General features: G+C 40.2%; 3 protein-coding genes across 4 annotated transcripts; 1 reads left to right on the top strand and 2 right to left on the bottom strand.

Annotated features, from left to right (window-relative positions):
• The first annotated feature begins 222 nt into the window (after positions 1 to 222).
• Positions 223 to 7,051, top strand: LOC146502426 (uncharacterized). Its single transcript, XM_085133352.1, has 2 exons — positions 223 to 1,815; positions 4,134 to 7,051. The coding sequence occupies exons 1-2, from the start codon at positions 847 to 849 to the stop codon at positions 5,115 to 5,117; spliced, it is 1,953 nt and encodes a 650-aa protein (XP_084989478.1). The 5' UTR covers positions 223 to 846; the 3' UTR covers positions 5,118 to 7,051.
• A 5,357-nt stretch (positions 7,052 to 12,408) lies between these two features.
• ptger3 (prostaglandin E receptor 3 (subtype EP3)) lies at positions 12,409 to 21,188 on the bottom strand. Its single transcript, XM_085133493.1, has 2 exons — positions 18,023 to 21,188; positions 12,409 to 17,409 (listed from the first exon to the last, which is right to left on the bottom strand). Exons 1-2 carry the CDS (start codon positions 18,818 to 18,820, stop codon positions 17,113 to 17,115), a joined length of 1,095 nt encoding a protein of 364 aa, XP_084989619.1. The 5' UTR covers positions 18,821 to 21,188; the 3' UTR covers positions 12,409 to 17,112.
• A 121-nt stretch (positions 21,189 to 21,309) lies between these two features.
• Positions 21,310 to 26,109, bottom strand: zranb2 (zinc finger, RAN-binding domain containing 2). Of its 2 annotated transcripts, XM_085133495.1 has the most exons (10): positions 25,952 to 26,108; positions 25,275 to 25,327; positions 25,047 to 25,155; positions 24,210 to 24,292; positions 24,044 to 24,120; positions 23,764 to 23,916; positions 23,499 to 23,662; positions 23,072 to 23,131; positions 22,382 to 22,531; positions 21,310 to 22,160 (listed from the first exon to the last, which is right to left on the bottom strand). In XM_085133495.1, exons 1-10 carry the CDS (start codon positions 26,005 to 26,007, stop codon positions 22,103 to 22,105), a joined length of 963 nt encoding a protein of 320 aa, XP_084989621.1. In that variant the 5' UTR covers positions 26,008 to 26,108; the 3' UTR covers positions 21,310 to 22,102. The 2 variants fall into 2 exon arrangements, with proteins under 2 accessions (XP_084989621.1, XP_084989620.1); XM_085133494.1 differs by having other exon boundaries at positions 21,310 to 22,531; positions 25,952 to 26,109.
• Between the last annotated feature and the right edge of the window lie 473 nt (positions 26,110 to 26,582).

Here is a 26,582-nt window from a genome sequence, read left to right as displayed (position 1 = left end):
TTTTGTGAAATATGGAGACACTCCTGGCATTATATGAGCAAAGTGAGACTCATTTTTTAGGGTTCGTGGAGATGAGTGTGAAGATCCAAACAATCCCTGTCAGTGATGGAGAAGCTTTGATGAAAATATTTGGTAAAAAGTTCACCAGCATGAAGGAAATGAAGTTTCAAATTTTCCTTAGGAGGACCCCAGCACACCTGCTTAAAGAAAAGTAAGTGTGCCGATGTGGATGCTTGCAGCGACTGCTGTATAGAGGCCATCCTGCTACACATGAAACACATCAGAGTCATAATTGTTATTTTAGTCACGTGTTTGTTTATTATCCTTATTGTTTTATCTGGGACTGTTTGCAGACATCTCAGAGAGAGGAGACACCAGCATCTGAACAGAGACTCAAACCAGCAACCTGCAGCTCCCTGCTTGGCTGCTCCAGTTTTCTCCTCACTCATGTTGCCCACCAGTGATTTCTAGCTGCCCACCCACACAGCAGGCTAGAATATGCGCTGAGCCTCAGCACCCAATACTTGGACATGTTTTCTTTATTAAATAATGAACCAGACCCCAAAAAGTAAACAGCTGTTATTGCTAGGCAACGGGAGCAGCATTTGGTGATGCAGCACCTGACATTCCTGACCATGTGGGCGGAGCTTGCATGGAATGGAATGTTTAGTAGAACTGTGCAACACAAGCACTTAGTTACAGCATTTTTCATTGTATCCAGACACAGCTAGAGACACATCTACAGCAGCATCTCTGTGCAGGACAAACGACAGTTGACGAAGAAAACATCGAAAACTTCACTTCACTCCTCTACAGTACGTTGGCTCCTTTGTTTAAAAGGCCAAAATGAATCAAGGGAGAACAAGAAGAGGATCGGCGAGTGCTTCACCATATAATACAGTACAGCTGATTAACCTGCAAGAAGAATTTCAAATGATACAGGCTGAAAATGTCAAATTAAAAGAAGAGGCAGAAAAATCAAGAGGAGAAGCTAAAAATTCAAAGTTTGAAACTGAAGTAGTATTGCAGGAATTACTGCATGTGGGTCTCAAACTTAAAGGAGAGAAAATGGAAAAACAACAGGCAGAAAACAAGAATGAAAACATGAAGAAAGAACTGTTGGAAGCTCAAAAAGCATTGGAGGAAGAGAAAACCACAGCACAAGAAGCCAGAAATAAATATGAAACTGCAAAGAAGGAGGCAGGAAATGTGATACAGGAATTACAGGAGGTGCAGGAAGCTTTTGAAGAGGAAAAAAGAAAAATGCAGTTGGCAACACAAGAAGCTGCAAATGTAATCGCTGAAGCTGAAATATTAAGGAAGGAATTACTGAATGTAAAGCAACAACTTGAAGAGGAGAAAAAACGTAAACATGAGGCAGAAAATGAGATTGAAAATCTGACGAAAGAATTGTTGGAAGCTCAAAAAGTGTTGGAGGAAGAGAAAATTAAAATACAGGAAGCAAAGAAAGAAATGGAAGATACAAAGCGTTACACTCAAAACATGAAGAAGGAACTGATGAAAGTGCAAGAAGAACTTGCAGAAGAGAAAATTGAGGTGAAGGTATTCAAGAAAGAAATGACCGGCTCTGCGCTGACCAAGAAAGACTGCAAAGACGCACTTAGAGAAATACGAAAGCACAAAAAGGAAGCTAAAGAGCTCCTCAAACACAAAGTGAAACTGGCCAAACAGCAGCTGAAAGAGAAATTTAAAGATGCCGAGGAGCAGCTCAACAAAACCTTAAACGGACTGAAGGCAAAAGAAAAAGAAAAGAAAGGCGAGGACAGGAGGGGATTCTGGAGCAGACTGCTGAGAAAGAACTGAGCCAGCAGCATCAAGTTTGAGGAGATCAATAGTTTCTTCCTCCTTCCCCCTCTCTCCACCTTTCTTTCACCCCATCCTTCTTCTTGGGACGTTTGTTTGTTTTTTAAAAACTCTAATCTAAATACATGTACTGAAATACACAAATAAAATTGCCATAACTTGACCTCATGTTGCCTGCTTCTTTTCTTGTGTGTCTGTGGATGTAAAACAGTAACACACTTTCTGCTTTGTGTCTTTAATTGTAAATAAATGCAATGTTTTCATTTTAAAATGCAGTGCAAAAAACTTCTGCTCTAAATCTCTTTTTTTTTTTTTTTTAGCAAAAAGCTTTTTTTTTTTTTGCCTTTCTTCCTTTTCCTTTTGCTTTTCTTTGCACAACACCGGAACCGAACACAAGCCTGGGGACTCGAACCCCAGGATTATCCTTCTGGAGACTCCGGAGCAGCAAGCACTTCACGGCTCGGCCAGACAAAGAACTCCACATGACTGTATACAAAGTTAGCTACAACTCACCCATCTGCAGGAGTCCCCTCAAAGTTGATGGTCTCGGTGGGGACTGAAACACACGGTTCTGTGACTCCTCCATTTCCTTCGCTTCAACAGCTGGTAGGACAAAGGTAAGTTTTCCCTCAGGGGTGATCAGCCCGTCCACGAAGCCGTTGTTCAGCGACCACACGGACTATCCTGTCGACAACGCCATTTTGTTGTGGAAGTTTTCCAATAAATAAAGCCTGCAGACGAGCGGTGAGCGGTAGCTAACATTCTTTAATCAAAACACACAAAGGACAGACAACCAAGCTTGATGGAGTCCCTGCATGACCGCGGGACAGACGGTCAGCAGAGTCTCCCTGAGCCTAGCATGGCTCTCAGTTAAATACCTTCTCCAGGAACAAAAGGCAGTACACAGCTGTTTCACACATTAAGGTTCACACTCCCTTGCTACCTCCCAGAGTCCTCAAAGAGACAAAAGATTCTTCCTGTGGAGTCGTCTGCTTCCCCCAACTTCCTTACTAGACCCCCATCATTTGTCTTACTGTATGAGTGTGAGACATGTTAAAATCCAGTGGTACCAAGGTATCATACAATAAAATAATGTGATTAATACATAAGTAAAAGAAATTCCTATACATGCCCCTTCCTGATTTCTTATGTTTTAACATGTTTGTTACACTCACATGTTTCCAATTTCAAATGTTAACACAGATGTTCAGAGTAAATACAGATTGTAGTTTTTTAAATGATGATTTCATGTAGTTTGGGGAAACAGCTCTCCAACTTTACCTCATGTAGAAAAAGTCATTTCCTTCTAAACCTAATAAGTGGTTTTGTCATCTAGCAAGAACTGCAATCAAGCATTTGCAATAACTAATAATAAAAAGCACTTGGGACAATTGTGTTGGTGACAGCTTTTGTTATAATATCAATAATATTTATATGAATATGGGATACTGTTACATGTTTGCATAGACTTTTGTGAAATATGGAGACACTCCTGGCATTATATGAGCAAAGTGAGACTCATTTTTTAGGGTTCGTGGAGATGAGTGTGAAGATCCAAACAATCCCTGTCAGTGATGGAGAAGCTTTGATGAAAATATTTGGTAAAAAGTTCACCAGCATGAAGGAAATGAAGTTTCAAACTTTCTTTAGGAGGACCCCAGCACGCCTGCTTAAAGAAAAGTAAGTGTGCCGATGTGGATGCTTGCAGCGACTGCTGTATAGAGGCCATCCTGCTACACATGAAACACATCAGAGTCATAATTGTTCTTTTAGTCACGTGTTTGTTTATTATCCTTATTGTTTTATCTGGGACTGTTTGCAGACATCTCAGAGAGAGGAGACACCAGCATCTGAACAGAGACTCAAACCAGCAACCTGCAGCTCCCTGCTTGGCTGCTCCAGTTTTCTCCTCACTCATGTTGCCAACCAGTGATTTCTAGCTGCCCACCCACACAGCAGGCTAGAATATGCGCTGAGCCTCAGCACCCAATACTTGGACATGTTTTCTTTATTAAATAATGAACCAGACCCCAAAAAGTAAACAGCTGTTATTGCTAGGCAACGGGAGCAGCATTTGGTGATGCAGCACCTGACATTCCTGACCATGTGGGCGGAGCATGCATGAAATGGAATGTTTAGTAGAACTGTGCAACACAAGCACTTAGTTACAGCATTTTTCATTGTATCCAGACACAGCTAGAGACACATCTACAGCAGCATCTCTGTGAAGGACAAACGACAGTTGACGAAGAAAACATCGAAAACTTCACTTCACTCCTCTACAATACGTTGGTTCCTTTGTTTAAAAGGCCAAAATGAATCAAGGGAGAATGAGAAGAGGATCGGCGAGTGCTTCACCATATAATACAGTACAGCTGATTAACCTGCAAGAGGAATTTCAAATGATACAGGCTGAAAATGTCAAATTAAAAGAAGAGGCAGAAAAATCAAGAGAAGAAGCTAAAAATTCAAAGTTTGAAACTGAAGTAGTATTGCAGGAATTACTGCATGTGGGTCTCAAACTTAAAGGAGAGAAAATGGGAAAACAACAGGCAGAAAACAAGAATGAAAACATGAAGAAAGAACTGTTGGAAGCTCAAAAAGCATTGGAGGAAGAGAAAACCACAGCACAAGAAGCCAAAAATAAATATGAAACTGCAAAGAAGGAGGCAGGAAATGTGATACAGGAATTACAGGAGGTGCAGGAAGCTTTTGAAGAGGAAAAAAGGAAAATGCAGTTGGCAACACAAGAAGCTGCAAATGTAATCGCTGAAGCTGAAATATTAAGGAAGGAATTACTGCATGTAAAGCAACAACTTGAAGAGGAGAAAAAACGTAAACATGAGGCAGAAAATGAGATTGAAAATATGAAGAAAGAATTGTTGGAAGCTCAAAAAGTGTTGGAGGAAGAGAAAATTAAAATACAGGAAGCAAAGAAAGAAATGGAAGATACAAAGAGTTACACTCAAAACATAAAGAAGGAACTGATGAAAGTGCAAGAAGAACTTGCAGAAGAGAAAATTGAGGTGAAGGTATTCAAGAAAGAAATGACCGGCTCTGCGCTGACCAAGAAAGACTGCAAAGACGCACTTACAGAAATACGAAAGCACAAAATGGAAGCTAAAGAGCTCCTCAAACACAAAGTGAAACTGGCCAAACAGCAGCTGAAAGAGAAATTTAAAGATGCCGAGGAGCAGCTCAACAAAACCTTAAACGAACTGAAGGCAAAAGAAAAAGAAAAGAAAGCCGAGGACAGGAGGGGATTCTGGAGCAGACTGCTGAGAAAGAACTGAGCCAGCAGCATCAAGTTTGAGGAGATCAATAGTTTCTTCCTCCTTCCCCCTCTCTCCACCTTTCTTTCACCCCATCCTTCTTCTTGGGACGTTTGTTTGTTTTTTAAAAACTCTAATCTAAATACATGTACTGAAATACACAAATAAAATTGCCATAACTTGACCTCATGTTGCCTGCTTCTTTTCTTGTGTGTCTGTGGATGTAAAACAGTAACACACTTTCTGCTCTGTGTCTTTAATTGTAAATAAATGCAATATGTTTTCATTTTAAAATGCAGTGCAAAAAACTTCTGCTCTAAATCTTTTTTTCTTTAGCAAAAAGCTTTTTTTTTGCCTGTTGGGGAGGTTTTCCATTAAATAAAGCCTGCAGACGAGCAGTGAGCGGTAGCTAACATTCTTTAATCAAAACACACAAAGAACAGACAACCTTTCTAGTGCATCTGTTATTATAACACCAAAGCACTGATTAACAACTCTCCTCTAATACTTAAATGAGCAGATCAATATTCCACAAGTCTGACTGACTTTATGCTATACCCTGACTAAAATGTTTTCCTTTGAGTTTTTTGAGCAGTGTGTGTATAAAATTCATATCACACACCAGTGTGGCACTAGTGTTATCTTTTATGTGTCTCCCTCATAAAAATCCTATTATACTCTCTGTATTGAGCTTAACAGAGATGAATAATGGGCAGCTAAGACCACTAGAATCCATTAAATGCAGTAAGTCTTCTTACTCAGCAATAAAAGAAATATACACCATGCATATCAGATTGATTTACATAATTCATGACTGATTGAATTTCAACCTCTAAAATAGTCCCAGATGCCACTAATGTCAATGTGAGGTGATGAAAAGGTCTTGTAGCTTACATTTATGGCAGGCATATCGAACGGAAACTCCGGGCTCTTTTTCTGTGCACCTCTTGACAACTTGGCCTTTGGGTTATTTTTACACCTTGAAACAACCCAAGTACTACAGATCAGACTTGTGATGTGTTTTACTAATTGTAGCCTAGACAGTGTCCTCTCATAACCTCATTACAAGCAGTCTAAGTTACTGAAGCTAGAGTTACAGTATATTCCATCCATTCATCCATCCATCAATCCTTCCATCATCCATCCATCGAATGATCCATCCATCCATCCATCCATTCATCCATCCATCATCCATCCATCCGTCCGACCTTCCATCCATCCATCCATCCATCCATCCATCCATCCATCCGTTCATCATTCCATCAATCCTTCCATCATCCATCCATCGAATGATCCATCCATCCATCCATCATCCATCCGTCCGTCCGACCTTCCATCCATCCATCCATCCATCATCCATCCGTCCGTCCGTCCGACCTTCCATCCATCCATCCATCCATCCATCCATCCATCCATCGAATGATCAATCCATTCATCCATCCATCATCCATCCGTGCGTCTATCTGACCATCCATTCGTCCATCCACCCGTCCATCCATCCATCCATCCTCCTCTGCTTATCCTTATCACATTCGCACACTGGACAGGTTACCAGTCTGTCGCAGGGCTAACACATAGACAGACAACCATTCGCACTCACTTTCTTTTTTTTGTTTTGCTTGTGCCATTTGGTTCTTTAGCCGTCAGAATTGTTGTCTGAAGACCAACAAGGATACCCAATGGATTTACTTTGCCAAATGGATCATCACGGCCTTGCCGTATTGGTCCATTTGATCAACCTTTGTTGTTAGTATTTATTTTATTTTATTTTCAGTTATTACAGACGGGACAGACATGACTGAGGGATAGGAAAAGGAGAAAGAAAGATGAAGGAAAAGAAAAACTGAAGGGAAGAGGGACAGTGAGAAAGGGCACTTAAAAAGAGAAAGAAGAGAAAAAAAATGTCCTGGATCACCTGTTGAGAGAAAAAGAAGAGAAAACAAGCAAAAAAAACATAGCAACATACTAAACACAACACCATCACGTTAATCTAGCTAAGTGTAAACAGCAGTAAATACTAAATATTGAATGTTATTGTGTAGCAAGCAGGACAGACAGCGCACAATGTGCTTGGAAATAGCAGCCAATAAAGGGTCAGTTTATGTCTATGAACAGTGAACACCCGTGTGCACACCTGTGTGGATCAGCCCGCTTGTATTCAAAAGGTTTCCCCATGTAATGGTCTGCAAGAGGATGTAGAGAGCCATAGCCCCGTCCCCCAGGGCATGAAGCAGGCATGGAGAAGATCCAGGCTCCAGACACCCAGAGGGCCAGGTCCCATTTAAAACACGGGAGAGCATGGTGTTGCTGCCAGAGAGCAGGCCCCTCCCGAGAACCCTCAATGTCTACATGGATTTAAAATTGAGAGGTGGGCACCGGCGCCAGAGGTGGGGTTGAATACACAGACCGTCCACTGGACACCGTTAACGTGCCCACCCCAAGGTTATTATCGTTAACGAAAACTAACGAAATAACGAAAACTAGAAGTGAAAAAACATTTTCGTTAACGGAAATAAAAATAAAAACAAAAAAAGGAAAACTAACTAAAACTGGAATGAGTGTTCACAAAACTAACTAAAATTAACTGAATTTATAGCAGAAATGTGTTTAGTTTTCGTTGATGTGTGCGTGTCATACAATAGTCAAGGGTGAAAATGAAGTTTAGTTTACAGATTTTTTTCTTGCTGTGTCTCATTATGCCAGCAGGTGGCAGTACGTTAGTCGAGTCGTCTGTGTTGCTGCTCCGTCCACGCGCAGAATCATGTCAGGAAAAGTCGGGAGAAAGCGCCAGAGTCCAATTTGGGATTACTTTGAATATGACTGTGTTTTGGATAAAGCAAGTGTCTTGTAGTGGAAAGAGACAAATTATGAGGGACATTTCTAAAGGGAAAAAAAATCCCACAAACCTTAAAGTGCACTTGAAAAGCTCACACAAGAAGGCTAACCTAGCTTACCTTGAGAAGGTAAGGGAGCACACTCAACCCTCATCCCCAGAAAACAGAAGCTAACCCCAGGCAAGGCAGCGTGATGCATCCCGAGACAACAGGACGGGGATATCTACATAACTGTGAGTCAATTACCTTCAAAAAGTTTATCAATTCACTTGAACCACAATTATGAACACCCGGTGCTGCGAGAGTTAATAGTCTCATTGGGGCCAAGATATACATTTTATAGTTGCCTGGTATCAATGGTTGTTCATCTGCCTTTATTTATTTATTTAAAGAACCCATAGGTGGGAATGTGAGTTGTCTGTCTCTGCATGTTAGCCCTGCGACAGACAGGCAACCTGTCCAGGGTGCAGTATGGTAGCTGGAATAGCAACATACCCAAGGATGAGCAGAATGACTGATATGATGAAACTGGGATTTTGTTACACTTAATTATTGCAAACACAACTAAAACTATAACTGAAACTAATCAAAACTAAACTGAAACTAAGGATTTTCAAAAAATAAAAACTAAACTAAACTAGCAAACAATTGGTAAAAACTAATTAAAACTGATATAAAATTGAAAATCTGAAGTCAAAACTAAATAAAAATAAAAACTAATGAAAATTGCAAAACTATTAAAACCCTGGCCCACCCTCAAGGAATGCCTCCCCTGCACCCTGGTGACACACCCGCACCCCAAGGCCCTACTTGAGTGGGTCTGTGTGTTAGAGCGGGAAGAGGGAGGCAGCCGGGGATGGGGAGGAAAAGAAGGGAGGAGCAAGATGCCCCTCCCTGGGGTTTTCCGGCTGAGAACCATGGCCTCAGATTTGGAGGTGCTGATCCTCATTCCCGCTGCTTCACACTCGGCTGCAAACCGTTCCAGTGCAAGCTGGAGGTCCCCACCCGATGAAGCCAACAGAACCACATCATCCGCAAAAAGCAGAGATGAGATTCTGAGGCCACCATTCTGAGGTGGTTTAATTTAGTTAAGTCTAAAAGCTTAGGAGAGACATTAATACCTAAATATTTAATATTTCCAGATTGTAGTGGGGCAGAAGAAGAATTATGGAAGGAGCAGTTAATTGGAAGAACTGTAGATTTTGACCAGTTAATTGAATAATCGGAAACTTATGAAAACCAGTTTATTAGAGTAATTACCTCAGAAAGGTTGGTTTGTGATTTTTGGAGAAAAAGCAACACATCATCCGCATAGAGACTGATTTTATGTTCTTCGTTCTTACATTTTATGCCCTTAATTGTTGTAGCCTGTCTAAATGCTGCTGCTAGTGGTTCGATAAAAATAGCAAACAGTGAAGGGGAGAGTGGGCATCCCTGCCTGGTGACCCTCAGGAGACAGAAGCTGGAGGATGTCTGGTCATTTGTTCTGACACAAGCTGTTGGGAAATTATATAATATTCTTAGCCAGTTTATGAGAGTTTCCAAAACCAAATTTGTGTAAAGTTGCAAATAAAAATTTCCAGTTAACTCTGTCAAACACTTTTTCTGCATCTAGAGATAATATTGTGGTTTCAATGTTTTTACTGTATGAGTAGTCTATTAAATTAAGTGATCTACGTGCGTTTGTTGTTGAGTGCCTACCTTTTATGAAGCCAGTTTGGTCAGGATGAATCAAGAGGGGGTTATTTTCTCTAATCTTTTTGAGAGGGCTTTGCATATTATTTTGAGGTCTGCATTTATAAGGGATATTGGACGATAGCTTGAGGCACTCACTTTCACACTTATGGGCAATTTAGAATCACCAATTAACCTAACCCCACTAACTGCATAACCTGCCTATTATTTTTACATTAGCACCATCTAAGTAAGCATTTTACTATATTAGGGTTTCATATTAATCTGAAATGCTTTTGTCCACACCAGAATAACCTTGCAGGTTAAGTTCAGTAATAAAGCAAACACTGATAAAAAGGCAGTCATAAATAATTAGGGTCACCGAGATCAAATCTATAAAAGAGGTTAAGGGTGGAAGTATTTTAATGTGGGAACTACGGCACATAATTCAGCATGGTGCTGAAAGTATGCTACCAAAACTACACACAGAATAAACATCTTTTAGACACCCAGGAAAGAACTGAAAGGATATTACCACAAAGTAAACTCGACCACTCTCGTGGCTGGGGACTGACACCAGCTACAGCACTGCAAACAAACAGGGTAGATAAGCAGTGCACACTCAGTGTAGCAGATATGAAATAAAACAGTGCAAACAGCACTTTTCCGCATGATAACTGCAACAAAAATGAAGCAAACATACCAGCTTTTCAGGAGCTTTTTAACAGTTTATAAATTGTGCCTCGGTCATAATGTCCCCTTCTCAATGAAGAACTCTGATGTACACTTTTGATCAATAAAGTATAGTGATTATAATCTAAGCTCCTGTCCTCTTTTTTCACTCTGTCTGTGTCCGTTCAGAGGAGGTTAATGGAGCTGAGTTAGACGATGGCTGAAGTAACTTTGGACAAGACTCTTAGGACATTAAGGAGGAGACGGGGAGTACGGGAAGCAGAAAGACAGAATGCTGTTCTTGCAGTGAGCTTTAAAACATGAGGGTCAGACTGAGTGGCTCAGATAAATCACCTTTTCAGTCACTTGATGGGAGTTGTGACAAAAAACTTGAGAATGAGGAGAGCTTGACGTCATGACAGCACAAGTTTTGGAAAGCTAAAGTGTCAGGAATGACTCATTAACAGAACATAGATCTATTAAGGTCATGTAAAAGCTACTGAGAAAGTCAGACCACGTTTGACATATATTGGTGTATTTATAGTTACACAGATAGCTTGCGTTTAGTTCTAGTGCAAGTACTTAGCGATGAGAGCAGGCTCTTAGTGACCCAGTGCTTTTCTCAGATACCAGCAATAGTGTTGTGTGGCTTCCAGAAATAAGGCATCCTGCATTCTTTTTTTCTTACACAATAAAATTATTGTGTAAGATAATTATATATATATATATATATATATATATATATATATATATATATATATATATATATATATATATATATATATATATTTATTTATTTATTTATTGGCAAATGTGAGACGAGCCTTTGTATTCTTTTTGGTCAAAAGTGTTTTTCCCCTTGGAAATCTTCCATGGATGCCATTTTTGTTTAATCTCTTTGTTATTGTTGAATCATGAACTCAGATCTTAACCAAGGCCTGTAGTTCTTTTGAATATTGTTCTGGATTCTTTTGTGACTTCCTGGTTGACTGTTTGATGCGCTCTTTGAAATAGCTTCATAACTGTTTTCTAGCACCCCCACCCGCCACCTACCCAGTCCTAGTAGCCTCTAATATAAATGTGAGGCGATAAAAAAAGTCTCATAGCTTGTATTTATGGCAGGCATATCAAACAGAAACTCCAGGCTCTTTTTCTGTGCATCTCTTGACAACTTGGCCTTTGGGTTATTTTCAATTCAATTCAATTCAATTTTATTTATATAGCGCCAAATCACAACAAATGTCGCCTCAAGGCGCTTCATAGATACAGAGAAAAGCCCAACAATCATATGACCCCCTATGAGCAAGCACTTTGGCGACAGTGGGAAGGAAAAACTCCCTTTTAACAGGAAGAAACCTCCGGCAGAACCAGGCTCAGGGAGGGGCGGCCATCTGCTGCGACCGGTTGGGGTGAGAGAAGGAAGACAGGATAAAGACATGCTGTGGAAGAGAGACAGAGATTAATAACAGATACGATTCAATACAGAGAGGTCTGTTAATACATAGTGAGTGAGAAAGGTGACTGGAAAGGAAAAACTCAATGCATCATGGGAATCCCCCGGCAGCCTACATCTATTGCAGCATAACTAAGGGAGGATTCAGGGTCACCTGGTCCAGCCCTAACTATATGCTTTAGCAAAAAGGAAGGTTTTAAGCCTAATCTTAAAAGTAGAGACAGTGTCTGTCTCCCGAATCCAAACTGGAAGCTGGTTCCACAGAAGAGGGGCCTGAAAACTAAAGGCTCTCCCTCCCATTCTACTTTTAAATACTCTAGGAACAACAAGTAGGCCTGCAGAGCGAGAGCGAAGTGCTCTAATAGGGTGATATGGTACTACAAGGTCATTAAGATAAGATGGGGCCTGATTATTTAAGACCTTGTATGTGAGGAGCAGGATTTTGAATTCAATTCTGGATTTAACAGGAAGCCAATGAATGGAAGCCAAAACAGGAGAAATATGCTCTCTCTTTCTAGTCCCTGTCAGGACTCTTGCTGCAGCATTTTGGATTAACTGAAGGCTTTTCAGTGAGTTTTTTGGACATCCTGATAATAATGAATTGCAGTAGTCCAGCCTGGAAGTAATAAATGCATGAACTAGTTTTTCAGCGTCACTCTGAGACAGGATATTTCTAATTTTACACCTTGAAACAACCCAAGTATTTATGCAACAGATCAGACTTGTGATGTGTTTTACTAATTGTAGCCTAGACAGTGTCCTCTCATAACCTCATTACAAGCAGTCTAAGTTACTGAAGCTAGAGCTATAATCCATCCATCCATCCATCCATCCTAACCCCCTTATTAAATGAAATTATCACTTAAAAATTGCCTTTTGTATTTACTTGGGTTATTTTTGTTTATCTGACGAACTGAAATATGTAAGGGAAAATATGCAAAACACTAAGAAGTCAGGAAGGAGGGTAAGCACTTTTCATGTACTTCAAACGATGCAAACATGTGAATTAAAATCCTTTTATGCAATGAATGATCAGTACAGTGTTTAGTGCAGCATTGTTCTTTTTATTGGTCCATTGGAAACACATTGCACAAGTTCAAGAAGCGCAAGAAGCATACACATGCTTTAGAGTTGTTAACAGCGTTCAAAAGATTTACAATGTCCAAAACATTCACCGTCAAGCAACAATCATCTTACTCTCAAATCATCGTTCTCATAACTCCAACAAAATCTCAGCAGGCCGAGATGTAAAATAGTTACGAGTCCACACGTGACATTTAAAATAGTTCATGTCTTTTGTCTTTTTCATGTAAAGAAAGTTAACAGTTTCATTGTTTCTTGATTGATTTCATACACAAGGGGTGAAATTCTAAAATTCAAAGCACAGTTCATGTGTGATATTCAAATAGGGTGAAAGCAAACGCAGCAAAGATCCGTCGTCAGACTCAAATTGGCAGCACATGATTTTTTTTTTTTTCCAGTGGGTACCAGAATGCCCCGGTTCCTCAGTTTAAAAAAGAAAATGTTGCGTTTGGCTCAGACTAACTGCAGTTTATTACCACTTCACATTTCACAGGCTGCTTTAATTGGTGTGACAATGAATGACTTATTATTTAAAATCGAAATATGCTTATTAGACAGCCAAAAAAATAATGTCAATAACACAATTATATTCAGCCAGAAGCAGTGAAACAGAATGATTTGAAAGTGCATTAAAAGCTGAACTGATACAAATCAAGTACATATTGTTGCATAACTTTATCTTTGATAGAAAAAACAACAAAAGCACAAAGCTGTAGAGGTCACAGCATTCCCCACCTGACCCCAGGATGAAAATCACAAGAGCACTGCCGACGTCGCTGTGTTTTGCAGATAGCCCTCGTCTGAGAATCGGGTCCCAGAGTTTGTAAGAATTTAGTGAAACTTCAGTGAAAGCGCACAGAGTTCTCATATAACATTCAAAAGCAGCAGCATGGGAGGAAAATATGAGGACGTGTACCTTTAACGGACATCGGGTATTTATTTACATTCCTTAGAGAAACCTGGCTGGTGGGCCTGACCTCTTTCTATTGAACTGTGCACACACACGACACCACTGTGTGCTCGGTTTAAAAGACTCGAGGAACATTTTCCTCACGTACCTCTTGTTTCTTCCCTTTTAACAGTAAGTAATTTACGTCACCAGTGACCTGCTCTTTACATCTTTACATGAAATCTGCCATTTCTTCATACAAACAAAAACAAGAAAATCAAGAAAGTCTTATCAAAGTCACAAACATGGAAAAATAAAAAACCCAGTTGACTTTTACAGGATGACTAAACGTGATTCTCGAGGAGATTTATATTTGTTTCCGAAAGGAGGGGAAAGAAAATGATTACCACAATGATAAAAAGTGATCCTTAACGATTTCCAAAGAAACATTGCAATTCCAAGCAAGTTTAAGTGCAAAATGTCAATCAAGCAAACAACTTTAGAGACAGCCTCTTCTTATCTTGAAATCACAGACATAGACATAAAGCTCGAGTCGCAATCAGTAAATCACTTCCAAGCTTTATCGACTCGGCTAAGTGGAGTCGCTGGCATCGCTGTGTTCTGCAGGTTTCTCTTTTTCTTTTTTTTAAGTCACCGCGTAACCATAGCTTCCCTTAGATGCTAGTGGCGGTTACACCGTGTGCTCAAAACGACACAGATGAATGCAGTTTAAGTAAATGACTAAAACTAAATTCAATAGTCCTTAATCCCTGGGTTTAATAGCATTGGTAGTGGGTTCGTCTTAATGTGCACACCTCTTTATAAATCCAAACATTTGCTGTTATTGGCTTCAAATATTAGATCTTGGAGACCTCATATTACTTTGTACCATCCTGGAAACTAATGAACATTCATATTTCATAGGACACAGCTACCATCCAGAAAGCCAGAGAGCACTCCTTGTAAATATTGCTTAGGCTTTTACTGGGCCCATTAGGTCGGGAGAAAATTGTGTTTAAATAAATTATTATTATTACATTTTGTTTTATGTTGTGGGGGTGCAAATTTAATACCCTGATAAATTCTTGACAGCATGTGCAGCCTGTCAGCTCTACGCTATTTTCCTTTGTGTGATTATTTTGCATGTAGAGCCTGAAGCGTCCTGGATAGAAGCCTGGCACAATTACAAGATGTAGATTTAAGTAGCTGCTAAATGAGTCAGTTTATTCCAGAGCAACTTGTAAATAGCTGCATTCACTGTATAAGTGCATGAATGAAACCACAGCGATGATTCAAATGAATATCAACTAAGGCATAATGAGGGCACTTGTTGCGACTAATACTTTCTCAGTTTGTGAAGTCTTCGTTAAAATAAAACCTGCTTGTGTCTGTGTAATAACACTTAGGTGTTATATGTGAAATTCAGCCAAATGTAGCCACCAGCTCTCTGTGTAACACTCTCCTGAAAGAGGTTTTGTTTCCCGTAACACCTTTTTCACACAACAAACGAGGTTAATCCTTTGAGTGTAAGGCACTCAGCCTTCACAGCCGACACAAGATAAACTCTGTCTCAGATGAGCGGATACGAGCAAAGAGAAAAAGCTCATTTTTCACATGGCTTTTTGCAGACAACAATTTCCGATCGGATCATTACCACAGAGCCCGTGAGCATTCTCACAGCTGAAAGGCAAAGGCAAAACCAGACATGGCAGAGATGAGAGTACATCAGACTAATCTTGTTGGCTGATATGCTGAGAAGGCAGAGTTGTGACAAGAATTTGCCCCGTAACCTGAAGGTTACCATGACAGCAAATGAGTCGGCCCTCGAGGTTGTCAAACATTAAAAATATGTACAAAAACAAGTACAAAAAATAACATAAATATGGTGGCGTAAGACAATTGCACCGCCATGCCCGTGGTTTTCTAACAGCAGCATCAACATTTATTCTGGTGGCACTAGAAGCAAACCACCTCATTAGAAATGACATTGACTTCATCTGAGACCTTAGAGGAAAAATGCACTATACACATTAAAAGGAATTAATAATTAATACCTATTTAGGGGCAGGATTGAGGCTGTAATGACAAAATATAGCGGGTACTAAGAAACAATGGTGGAATACAAATGGGGCTGTCCACAATATCCCAGAAAACCACCAGTGAATGAGAGGCATATATCACAAGGCTAAAAACATGTCAAAATCATGCGCCTGCAGCAGAACTTCACAAGCAGCAGCAAAGGTGCATTAATGTGACCGACTCACATCATTATCGACTGATGGCCGCCTGCTGTACAAGCAGCTTCAAATAAACTGTTTATGAGTTTGTTACACTTTGTGGTGTTTTGGACATTTTGACATTGACTGTGTTCATTGCACCACTGTCCTTGATTATGATCACCAGTCTATACTTTCATTGATGTAACTGGTTAAAATCTATACCAATCTTTTCTTTTTTGTCCAAACAGGTTTGGCTGGTGAAATTAGGCACATTCGTCGTTACACCTTGTGTTCTCGCAGATCATTAAAACCCTTTGATCCAGTGAAATGCCTCCAGATGTGGGCATTTGTTTCACATGACTTGCCTTCAACATATTTTAAAAGGATGGTTGCCGACAATGACAAACTGTCTCCGTGTGCATTTCATATACAGGAGAAGAAAACTTTAAAACTTCACATTTTCGTAGTCCCAGCTGTTCCCCTAGGAACACCGTGTACAGCTTAACTATACAATAAACTTTACAAGGTATAGTCTATACAACAGATGCCAGGCAGGTAGCATTATTGGCATTCAGCACAGAAACAGCAAATATGATAGAGACTAATAAATAATGTTATTTACAACTGCCTCCAGTTTTGAATTTTCCTTTAGTTGCTCCTTTGAGTTTTAAATCAAGTGGTTACATTTCATGTAAGAGATGCTAAAGATATGCACAACCTAATTTAAGCAAGTTACAGTACCTTCACTCACAGACGTTCACAAGAAACATTTGTCTTTTAGTTAGCTTATGGCTTCAAGTTACAGAAAGCAGTGAGCATGAGATTCAGCACTTCCGTGTGAGTCAGTTTGAATGCCCCAATACTGAAATATTGAGTTTGTTTTTAAAAAAGAAAACGGGTGACAATAGAGTTCCTGGTAACTGCACAGCAGATGTTGCATGAGATGACACGCTCATGCGTCCGCATGCTGGTTAGGTGGCTTTGAATGGAGTGTGTTTTATGCAAAACGAATGCTCAGAAGATATTTTTCATTTCATTATCAGTGCAACAGAGGCTGCACTTGCTCCTGCTGCACAATATCCTTTCATGGGCAGAAATCCATTCCCACTCTTTTGCCTGTTTCATTATCCTGATAGAAAGCTCACAAGATAGGAATTACTGTGCAAGGCTGGATTCATTTTAGAGGAGGGCATTATGAAGGTTTTGTTTCTTGGTTCTGTTTGTTAAGAGCTGTCTGCGTCTCTTTCTGATCCTCTGAAGAGCAGTTGGAGACAGCATTAGCCATGATGCAGAACTTGCGCAGGAAGATCTCCCTGAGGAGCAAATAGACCCACGGGTCCAGGATCTGGTTGAGGGAGGCCAAGCGTATCGCTGTCAGAAAGAAGTTACAATCTAGATGGAAATCCTGATTGGAGGTGTGGTTTGATGCTCCCTTTGGATTACACTGATCGGACAAGACCTGGGTGGAGAGCATCCTCAGCATCAGCACCTGAGGGGAAGATGTTTGGGCAGAACTTTATTTTTTTTTCACACTAAGAGAATGAGGAGAAAGCATGCCATTAAGTGACAAAAGCTTTAATTTACTGAAGAAACAATCGCTGGTTGGAAAATAGTTTCTGATTTTGTGTACAGAAGCCTATATTTTACGTTCACTAAATCATATAACGGAAACACACTCTAACAACAGTCCTGTCGGGGAACGAGCAAAAACTGATTTTCACGGTTGGTCTCTGCTATCACAGAGCTGTGCCTTCTATTAATATCTCACTGGGACTGTTAAATATGTGACTGACAATGCATGATCTCATTGCGCACTATGCAGATCCCTAAACAGGACCCCTAAGTGGATTACCTCTTAATGGCAAAAGGCAGCAGCCTTTCAGAGAAAACGTGCATGACATCATTTATGTGATGGATAAAGATTTAAAGCTGTTTGTGACAAGTACTGACACAAACACGTTAAAATCAATCAGTGTTTATTTTTAACATTAATTTAAGGGACATAACTATATGAAACTATGACAGCACATTGTTATAAAATATGCTTACGCAAGTACACTGTAAGAAAATATATATCCTGCAGTCGCACGTGAAAAACATACCAGCAGAGGAGTCCAGCATATAAGCAGGACGCACATAATCCCTAACAACTGGATGACGGTCTCCGTGGTGAGCCGTTCCCACTGCTTTGAAGACTGAGAAGTGCCTGATTTTGTTTTACACCGGGTAACTACGCCCCGGATCGTCACCACATTGCAGAAAAGTGTTATAAGTAGAGCCGAGATCCCGAGTATGGCAAAAGTGGTGGAGAAGAATCCATTTCCTGGGACTTGGGCATCAACCGTGCTGATGAAGCACCAGGTGCCCGGCCACTGCTGCGTGTATTCCCCGACCCCTGCTACGGGCAGCAGAGCAAACAGCAAAACAAGACCCCATATAACAGCTAAAATCTGCTTTGTCACACTTGTCTTCATGTGATTCGAGTACCAGTGCGGGTTAGTTATAGCCAAGGCCCTTTCGATCGCCATGGCACTCGCCATGAAGAGAGCGCACAGGCCAAAAGTTGTCATGCACACGCCAAAAAAGGCGCATAACTTGCCAGATTGGTCGATGTCACTCAAATTCCTACCAGATTGGTAAACTGAAATCACAATTGGACTTGTCAAAAGCTGCCCAAACAGGTCTGTCAGCGCCAGAGATCCAATGCAAAGCAAGAAGGACCTTTTCCTTTTATTTTCCTTCTTTCTGTAGGAGATGAACACCAGGATAAGAGCTAGCGAGTTTCCCACCATTCCGGTGATCATCATAGTTATTGGAAATCCAACTGATGCGTATCCACAACTGGAATTATTTGTGCAATTGTTGTGGCGCAGTGTCTTGGAGACGTTGGCGTCCAGCATATCTTCTTCACTGGTGGTGTGCAAGCCCTCTAGAGAATCAAAGCTGAATCCAGTTATTGTTTCTAAAAGTGTACACTTATATACAGCGGTTACCCTGTGCGTATCGGTCTGCCATCATCCTGCGCTCCAAAGTGCTCCAACTGAATGCGATGCGTAAAGCGCGAGGTGTCCTTTAGGCGCTGGAGGCGGGACTACTTCGGGTCCGGAGGAAGCCCATATTCTCACTGTGTTGTAATAACCACTGTCCTTATGTGTCTGGAATAAGGGCACCGGTAAGTAGGGACCAGACATCGACCCTCGGGTGTTCTGCTAAAAAGCGATCGATGTTTCTGTGCAGTTTTACATGTTTGCTTGTATTGGTAAACAGGCTTCAGGCGAAAGGATTTACAGGGGGTTATAACAAAGATAAAGAAATTAACTATCTTACAAGTATCTTTATGACGTTATGACAATGTACCCGCGTTATAATCCATCCGGTCCTTTTTAGCCAATTAAAATATCTTTTCAGACACAAGTTATGTTTATTGCCTTTTTCTGTTTCCAGGTTGGCCAGACTCTCTTGAAAAATATATTTAATGACAATGAGAACTTTTACCTCGATAAATACAAGTCACTTTGCCAAAAACTGATTGGAGCTTATATGTCTGATAGCCATGTTTGCCCTATTGTAGGCCAGAAAGTTATTTACAGCATTTTAAATACCGGTGTTGTGATCCTCTGCCAAAAAGTGGTTTCCTGCATTTGCCAACAATTGATTGCCGGTATTTGAACTGTTGTAAATGAGTTGTTGGACTGCAATCTGTCAACCAACTCCCATGAATGATATCAAATCATTTTCAGGCAGAAATAACGTCACAAGATAGAAGCTGCAATCAGTTTTTGGCAAGTTGACTTTTATATGCCCTTTATTTATCTGGATAAAAAGTGTTTGTGGCATTAAACATGTCTCTCCCCCCCAGTCCTTTCAGGTTATTTTAAGTAACCTGAAAGGACTGTTTTGATTATAATGTACATAAAGAAAGTTGCATACAAAACTCTTGTGACGAGGAATTAGTCAGTCAAAATGTTGTTATTAACTTACATATGGATTTTTTCACCCCAGGGGTGAAAATCTTCCACAAAGAACTCTTTACAATGTAACAGTTACATTGTAAAGAGTTCTTTGTCACAATGGTACAAATGTGTTACATTGTAACATATTTGATAGTAGATATTCTATCAGTAGAATGATCTATTCCCCCATCAAAACAATTGATATCAACTCTGCACTGTCACCATTATGTGCCTATACTAAGAGACTTCACACTTTGCTAAACTGTATTTCAAAATAGACTAAGCAATTTTATCTTGTTAATTTATTTTAAAAAGCCATTTTATTGTGACATAAACAGCCTATTACATATAATTTCAGTATACTCACAATTCAAATTTTACAGTTTTATTTGGATTTTGTAACTCCTGAGCTCCCAGCTTCCTCTCTCACCTCTGTGGGCTGTCTATCCTTCAAGCTCCTCTACCAGAGGCCTGGGAGCTTGAGGAGCCTGCGCTCTTCTGGACCGAGATCTCAGATGTTGTTCCTGTGATCTGCTGGAGCCACTCGCCTAGCTTGGGAGTCACTGCAGAGTGCTCCAATTACCACTGGGACCACTTTTACCCTCCACATCCCTCTCACCTCCTTTTTGAACATAAGATTTTAAAACCTGAGCTTTTTGTGTAGTCAGCACCCTATTATTTATATTGCATTTCTTCAGCCATTTACTTTGAACGATCGTGTTATAGTTCGTGTTTGGTTCTTTAGTATGAATCTCGCAAAATTTGAAATTAAATGTACTTTAATAATTGTAAAGAAGTTGACTATGTGGCCCAAATTCCTCTTTCCGGTTGTTTATTGCATTTAATATAATCTGTGAAGCCAATAAATGTTAACTAGACCAGTGGGTTTATTTTCCCGCTACTGCACCCTTTGATAAATCTGTGGACTTTATCAACACAGACCATGACAGTGGCAAACAGCTTCACTTCCAAGGCGATCGTTAATTTAAAGGGTATAACTTAGAGCTATAATGAGTTTTAATGAAGCAGCACTGCCCTTGCTTCAGCTCAGGCAACAACTGCCATCTGTTGACCACACTGAGAACAGTTCAGTGGAAAGACCTTATTAACGGTACAGAAAAAGTTATTGTAGATTGTTTTTTAGATTCACAGTAGTGTAGATTAGGATGAAATTTGGCGTTACTATTTGAAAACATGAAAACTTTCAGCCCATAGCCGAAGATCACAAAAGTTAAGATCACTTACTGTTAAGATGAGCTTCGCAAAGTGGCGACACAAAACAGAACCAGACCAAATACAACCCCAACCTCAAAAACATGTATATTTCCCCTCGTGACGAACTTCTACACATTTTCTCAAATACTCAAGTTTAGAATTAAGACAGCTTGACTTGACAACCCCAACCCCTCAACAAAACCTTCATATTAAACACAGCATTAACAGGAAGCAATGTTGACAGGATTTTATTTACACAAGTACATTTCAGGTATTTTAATCAGTAAAGACTGTTCTGCCATGTTACCAGAAATGTTACTTTTTCTGCACTAATCTGGAGCAAAAAGGAAAAAAAAGTGGATTAATTTGTTTCAAATTTAAAGAAATAATCAGTAGCATGGAGTCCAAATATGCCACAATTACGTAAAAGGAAAAAAAAAATTAAACCTAAACTGAGAAACCGAGAACGTACTTAAAACAAGCATTATCAAAAAGTAAAATACTTACCTTGAAAACACAAAATACAGGACATTTATCATCAAAATCAAACAAACAGGCCAAAATTCATAGCTAAATCACAAGTAGTCTAAATTGGTGCTGAAGAACTTCACCCTTACTTAAAAAAACAAACCATTTAGTTGTTAGAAAAACCATTGGTGTCTCTTAGGGCCCCAAAATTAAAAAAGGACAGATTTTGCTCCGATTTCTTCAGAAACTAAGTGTACTGCCATGAAGATATTAAGTGGGTTTAAAATGGAATACAGCCTCTTGACACTATATTTAATTTTCATATAGGACCAAACATTTATGTTTATTGGAAACCTATACAAACACTCGTCACATATCGGGATGAATGTGGTTTTAAAAAGGAGCTGCTGCCTCTCTTTCGCTGGGAGGGGTTTAAGACTTTTAATGAAAGTATACTGAAAGGAGGGTTTTTTGTCTTTGTTTTTTGGCAACACAACATGCACTTCCACTAGGATTCCTTTTCTTGTATTAAAGACAGTAATAAAGTTATTTCTTTTTTGAACTGGAGCCAGAATGGGATGATCCTGAAGAGTGGCCACGCCGCCTGAAATCAAACAAAACACCATGGGAAGAACAAACAGGTTAGCACGCTTTACCATTAACACTCAGTTTATGCATAACCAAGTACAAGGTCAGAATAAATAAAGCGCGTTATAAACATGGCAAAAGTGTGAACGTATTTCTGTAAAACTGAATTCCCATAAGCCAGGCGACACATGGCTAACAACAATCAGTGCCATTGTGGTATTCCACAGAAACCCAAACCTTTCGGACGAACGCGATCTAGAACGCCTCCGTTTTCTCCCTCCAGATGATGACCTGGAGCGACTGCGCTTCTGTCTCCTCTCAGGTGAGGAGGAGGGGGAGCGGGACCTCTTCCGGGGAGAGGAGCCCTTTCCAGACCTGGAGCTGGATCTTTATGAGGAATAAACCAAGCAGTGAGGTCAGTAAGGTACAACAGGGTCTCACCAATGTGGGTATCTCTATCAAGCTTCTCTGATAAGGAGGGGATTAGGAGCACTTTGCTACGGATCACTGGTACTGAGAACATTTCACTCAAGATGCTGCATTGGTTGAGTGTACGTGGAATTACTTTAAATGTAAATAAAGAAAAATGTGCTTCTTTTTAATATAGTCCCAAAGCAGGAGTAACTCCCGAGAGATGCTTGATAAAGACCCGAGATCTCTATTTACACGTACAAGCTAAAGTAAGCTTTAAACTCAATGCTAATTGCACTCTCAGGCCTAATTGAAATGTAAGCCCACATAAAGTGACTGAAAACGATTTACTACATTAAACTTCCACCCTGACTTTTAATTTTTTCCCCTCTCAGCAGATAATTTCGGAAAAAAAAAATCTCTGCCAAGTAAGAGCTAAGTAAAAGGACTGCTGTGGACCTTTCTGCCCCACACATACACTCCCTAACGGGAGAGAGTGCATGTCACCTCATTCACCTGGAGCGGGACCTCGAGCGAGATCCAGATCTGGAACTGGATGAGCTTCTAGAGCGGGATCTGAAAGACAAAAAACACAAAACCTTTCCAATATTTTCAACACAAGGACAGAGCTATGCACGGTGGTTATGTGGAGGCACAATTAACAGCAAGCTACTCTTAGGAAATACCTAAAACTGCCTCAAAGCATCGGCGAGTATTCAATATACCTACAGGGTGGCTGGAATTAAAGTAATGAAAACAGGAAAAACAACAATATCCTACACACACGGATCCCATATGAGTGAATACAAGGTAAGGGTTTAGAAGAGGGAGGACAACAAATGAGCACAACAGGACATTTAATTGATGTTGATCAGTAAATCAGAAGAAGATTGAGCCGATACTGACATTTTGCCCGGAGTTACCCTTGACCTGTACCCTTTACCTGGACCTAGACCGTGAACTGGAGCTGGAGGAGCGCGAGGAGGAGCGGGATGAACCGGAGCGGCTGCCCTTTTTCTTAGCCGGCTTATCGTCATCGTCGTCACTGGCAATCAGGTCGTACTTTGACAGGTCGCCATCTTCATCATCATCTTCCTCCTCATCATCCTGCAAAGGAAGTGCTTTTTTGTTGTTGTGCTTTTTTGTTTTTAATAAAATCATTTTATACTATTCAGCATTTTGTTTTAATTTACAATCATCAATCTTACATCCAATTTGTATTTGGACAGGTCACCATCTTCATCCTCCTCTTCATCATCTTCCTCCTCCTCTTCCTCTTTTGGCACTTCCTTCTTTTCACTTTCTTTTGAGGAAGACGTGCTGTTGCTCTTCCCACGGTATTTTTTCTTTTTCCTACCAAACTGGTGGAATAAGAAACAGCACATCTCTATAAATCTGAACATCGCCAATGCCAACTTCCTCTGAAGCCAAAATCTTTCACATGTCAAACATCAGAGCAGCAATCTTCGGGTACCAGATGACACTTACCTCATCATATTCACCGTCAGATTCCTCCCGTTCGATATATTCCACATTTTCTCTTTCATTGAACCCTCCACCGTAACCTGAAAGCATTACATAAGAAAAACAACCATCAATAACCGATGATCAAAGTAACAAACAAAAAAAATATTTACAGAATATATTGAGTTACCTGTTCTTTCTTCAAGCTTGGCATATTTGGGGGTGTTGCACATGTTGCACTCCGACCGTCTCGCCCAATTCACATTTCCACATCTTTACACACACAAGGTGGTGGAGAAAATGCTGGTTAGAGTACTATTATATCCCAAAATCAGCAACATTATTTGTTACAACAATATCCCAGATGAAGGTGTCCACAAACAGCATCTAGTTTACAGCAAAGGTAGGCAAGTTAACTTCTAACTCGTGTGTGACATGTGTCTCATATTTCTGTGTCATATTGCCCGTAGCTTGTCAACCAAGTAAACTGGAGCCTGCAGTGTTACAAACTGTGGTTGCTCTCATTTATCTGCAACAATGCAAACCATAAAATGTTGAGTGGTACTTTGCATATTCGAATTGCAAGTGTCAAATTTCTTGCAAATGTGTTACACCACAGACTCCTGTACAAAAACTCCTCCTTTATTATATCCGACATGGGACTCATTGTAAGTTCTTCTTAAATAACTTAGATTTATGGAAAGTGTACATGGGATTTTTGCATATATGCAAAAGTGCCAAAGAAGACAGAGTCTTTTCTAACATTTTTTTTAAAAAAGTACCAAACTTTTATCCGATGCTGGAGGTACAAGTTACGAATATAAATGAGAAAAAATATTTTTCTGGTATTTATCAGAACTTTTTGCACATTTTCAGCAATAATAGTGATTGGTAATTTGGACCCTGCCTCACTCGCGAATTATGAAATCTTTATTTCTTGCACTTTATAATGTACAAGTGAAAAACACGAATACCAAAGAGACCTATCTGACATGGTGCCAAGACGTTTTTTGTGATGATATCATACGTTTTGCATTGCCAGTCATTCGCACTGAAGAGGCCTCGACTCTTTTCAGCGAGCGTTTTTCCAATCTCCGTCCCTCCCGCCTTCATCATCTTCGCTTCTGTAGTTTTTTCTGCATTAAAAAATAAAGTAAATTAAACCAACCTATTTTAAATGATTATGCAAAGGATAAAGATTATTTGCATTCTTAAGCTTTATATAACAGCAATAAGAGACAGAAGGGGGACTCACCTCTACCACATCTGTTGCAACTTGTCCTTCTGGCAAAGTTCACATTTCCACATCTGCAAAAGCAAAATGTTATATGCAGGTAAGGCTTGAGCTCGTTCCTCACTCGCTTTGACATGTGTGAGTATGCTGCAGGCTGGTGCAGTTTATTCATCTTTCTATTAGCCTGTGCTCCTTCCTCACACACCCTCTGCCACAAACCTGAGCCGCGACAAATGCAGCAACTGTATCCGTACGCATTTAACGGAGTTCACTGGAAACACGATACTGCTGACTCCGGATAAAGACTCTTCACTCATGACCACTTGGCCTCTACAACATCATAAACACCACCCATAACAGCAGCGAGTGCAAACACTCAACCCAACCCACGTTAGCTAACCACGGCTAGCGTGCTAAATAGCATTTCTGCGCCCAGGAGAAACTAGCACGCAATATCCCCCCTTTGCATTGATATTCTCCAGCATGTAAGCTTGAACCGTGTTCATTCTGTTCTGTTCTAGGCCGAAATTGTGAGTGAAAGTGCTCCATTTTATTGAGCTGCTGAACGTTAGCATGAGTCACATGCTAAAAGGCCTACACTTGCTAACCTTGCTGTTAACAGCTGCACACTAAGCACCAGTCTATTGCTACACAGAGCCCCAAAAACTGTGATTTATTCACTGTGTTGGAGTACGTACTTTTTATCCGGACATATCCAGTCCCCGTCGCTGACTCGAAAACTCTTTCCTGACATTTTAGCGCCTTTAAGCTCTACCTACCCTCGCTGGCAGACTACGCTGCGTTCACCACTGTGTCCATGCAGCACAAGCTATCTCCACCCTCCCTACACTGCCACCTTCAGGCGCCTGCCGGTACTTATTTAAAGCCACTTCCTGCTCTGAAAGTGGAAATTTATATAATGACAAACACTTTGCATTATAAAGTCGAGTGTCATTTATGTTTTGATACTCTGAGCAGCAGTTCACAAACACATAGAGCCTGTTGGCCATTATTACCTAACATGACCTGACCTCCTAGTGCCACACATGAACTTAAATAAGCAGCCAGCAGTCAGTTCAGGTGTCCAGTCGTGTTTTATTTATGCAGCTTAGGAGTCTCTGTAAGCTCAGATCACTTTTAAATAAAAGAGATATAGAGGTGGTTCTAACTACATACTTTTATCTCCTCTGGGTTAGCCTATTAGACTATTGTTATAGCCAAAGTTTACACAAACTGCAGCTGGTCCAAAATTCAGCAGCAGAACTCGTGCTTCCCTTCATAGGTTGCCTATTATTATTAGAATTGATCTCAACATTTTATTTGCCTTTG

The sequence above is a fragment of the Neolamprologus multifasciatus genome, chromosome 15, assembly GCF_963576455.1.
Source record: "Neolamprologus multifasciatus chromosome 15, fNeoMul1.2, whole genome shotgun sequence".
NCBI lineage: Eukaryota > Metazoa > Chordata > Actinopteri > Cichliformes > Cichlidae > Neolamprologus > Neolamprologus multifasciatus.
The sequence above is the reverse complement of the archived record's forward strand: the minus strand, read 5'-3'. Positions and strand labels throughout refer to the sequence as shown.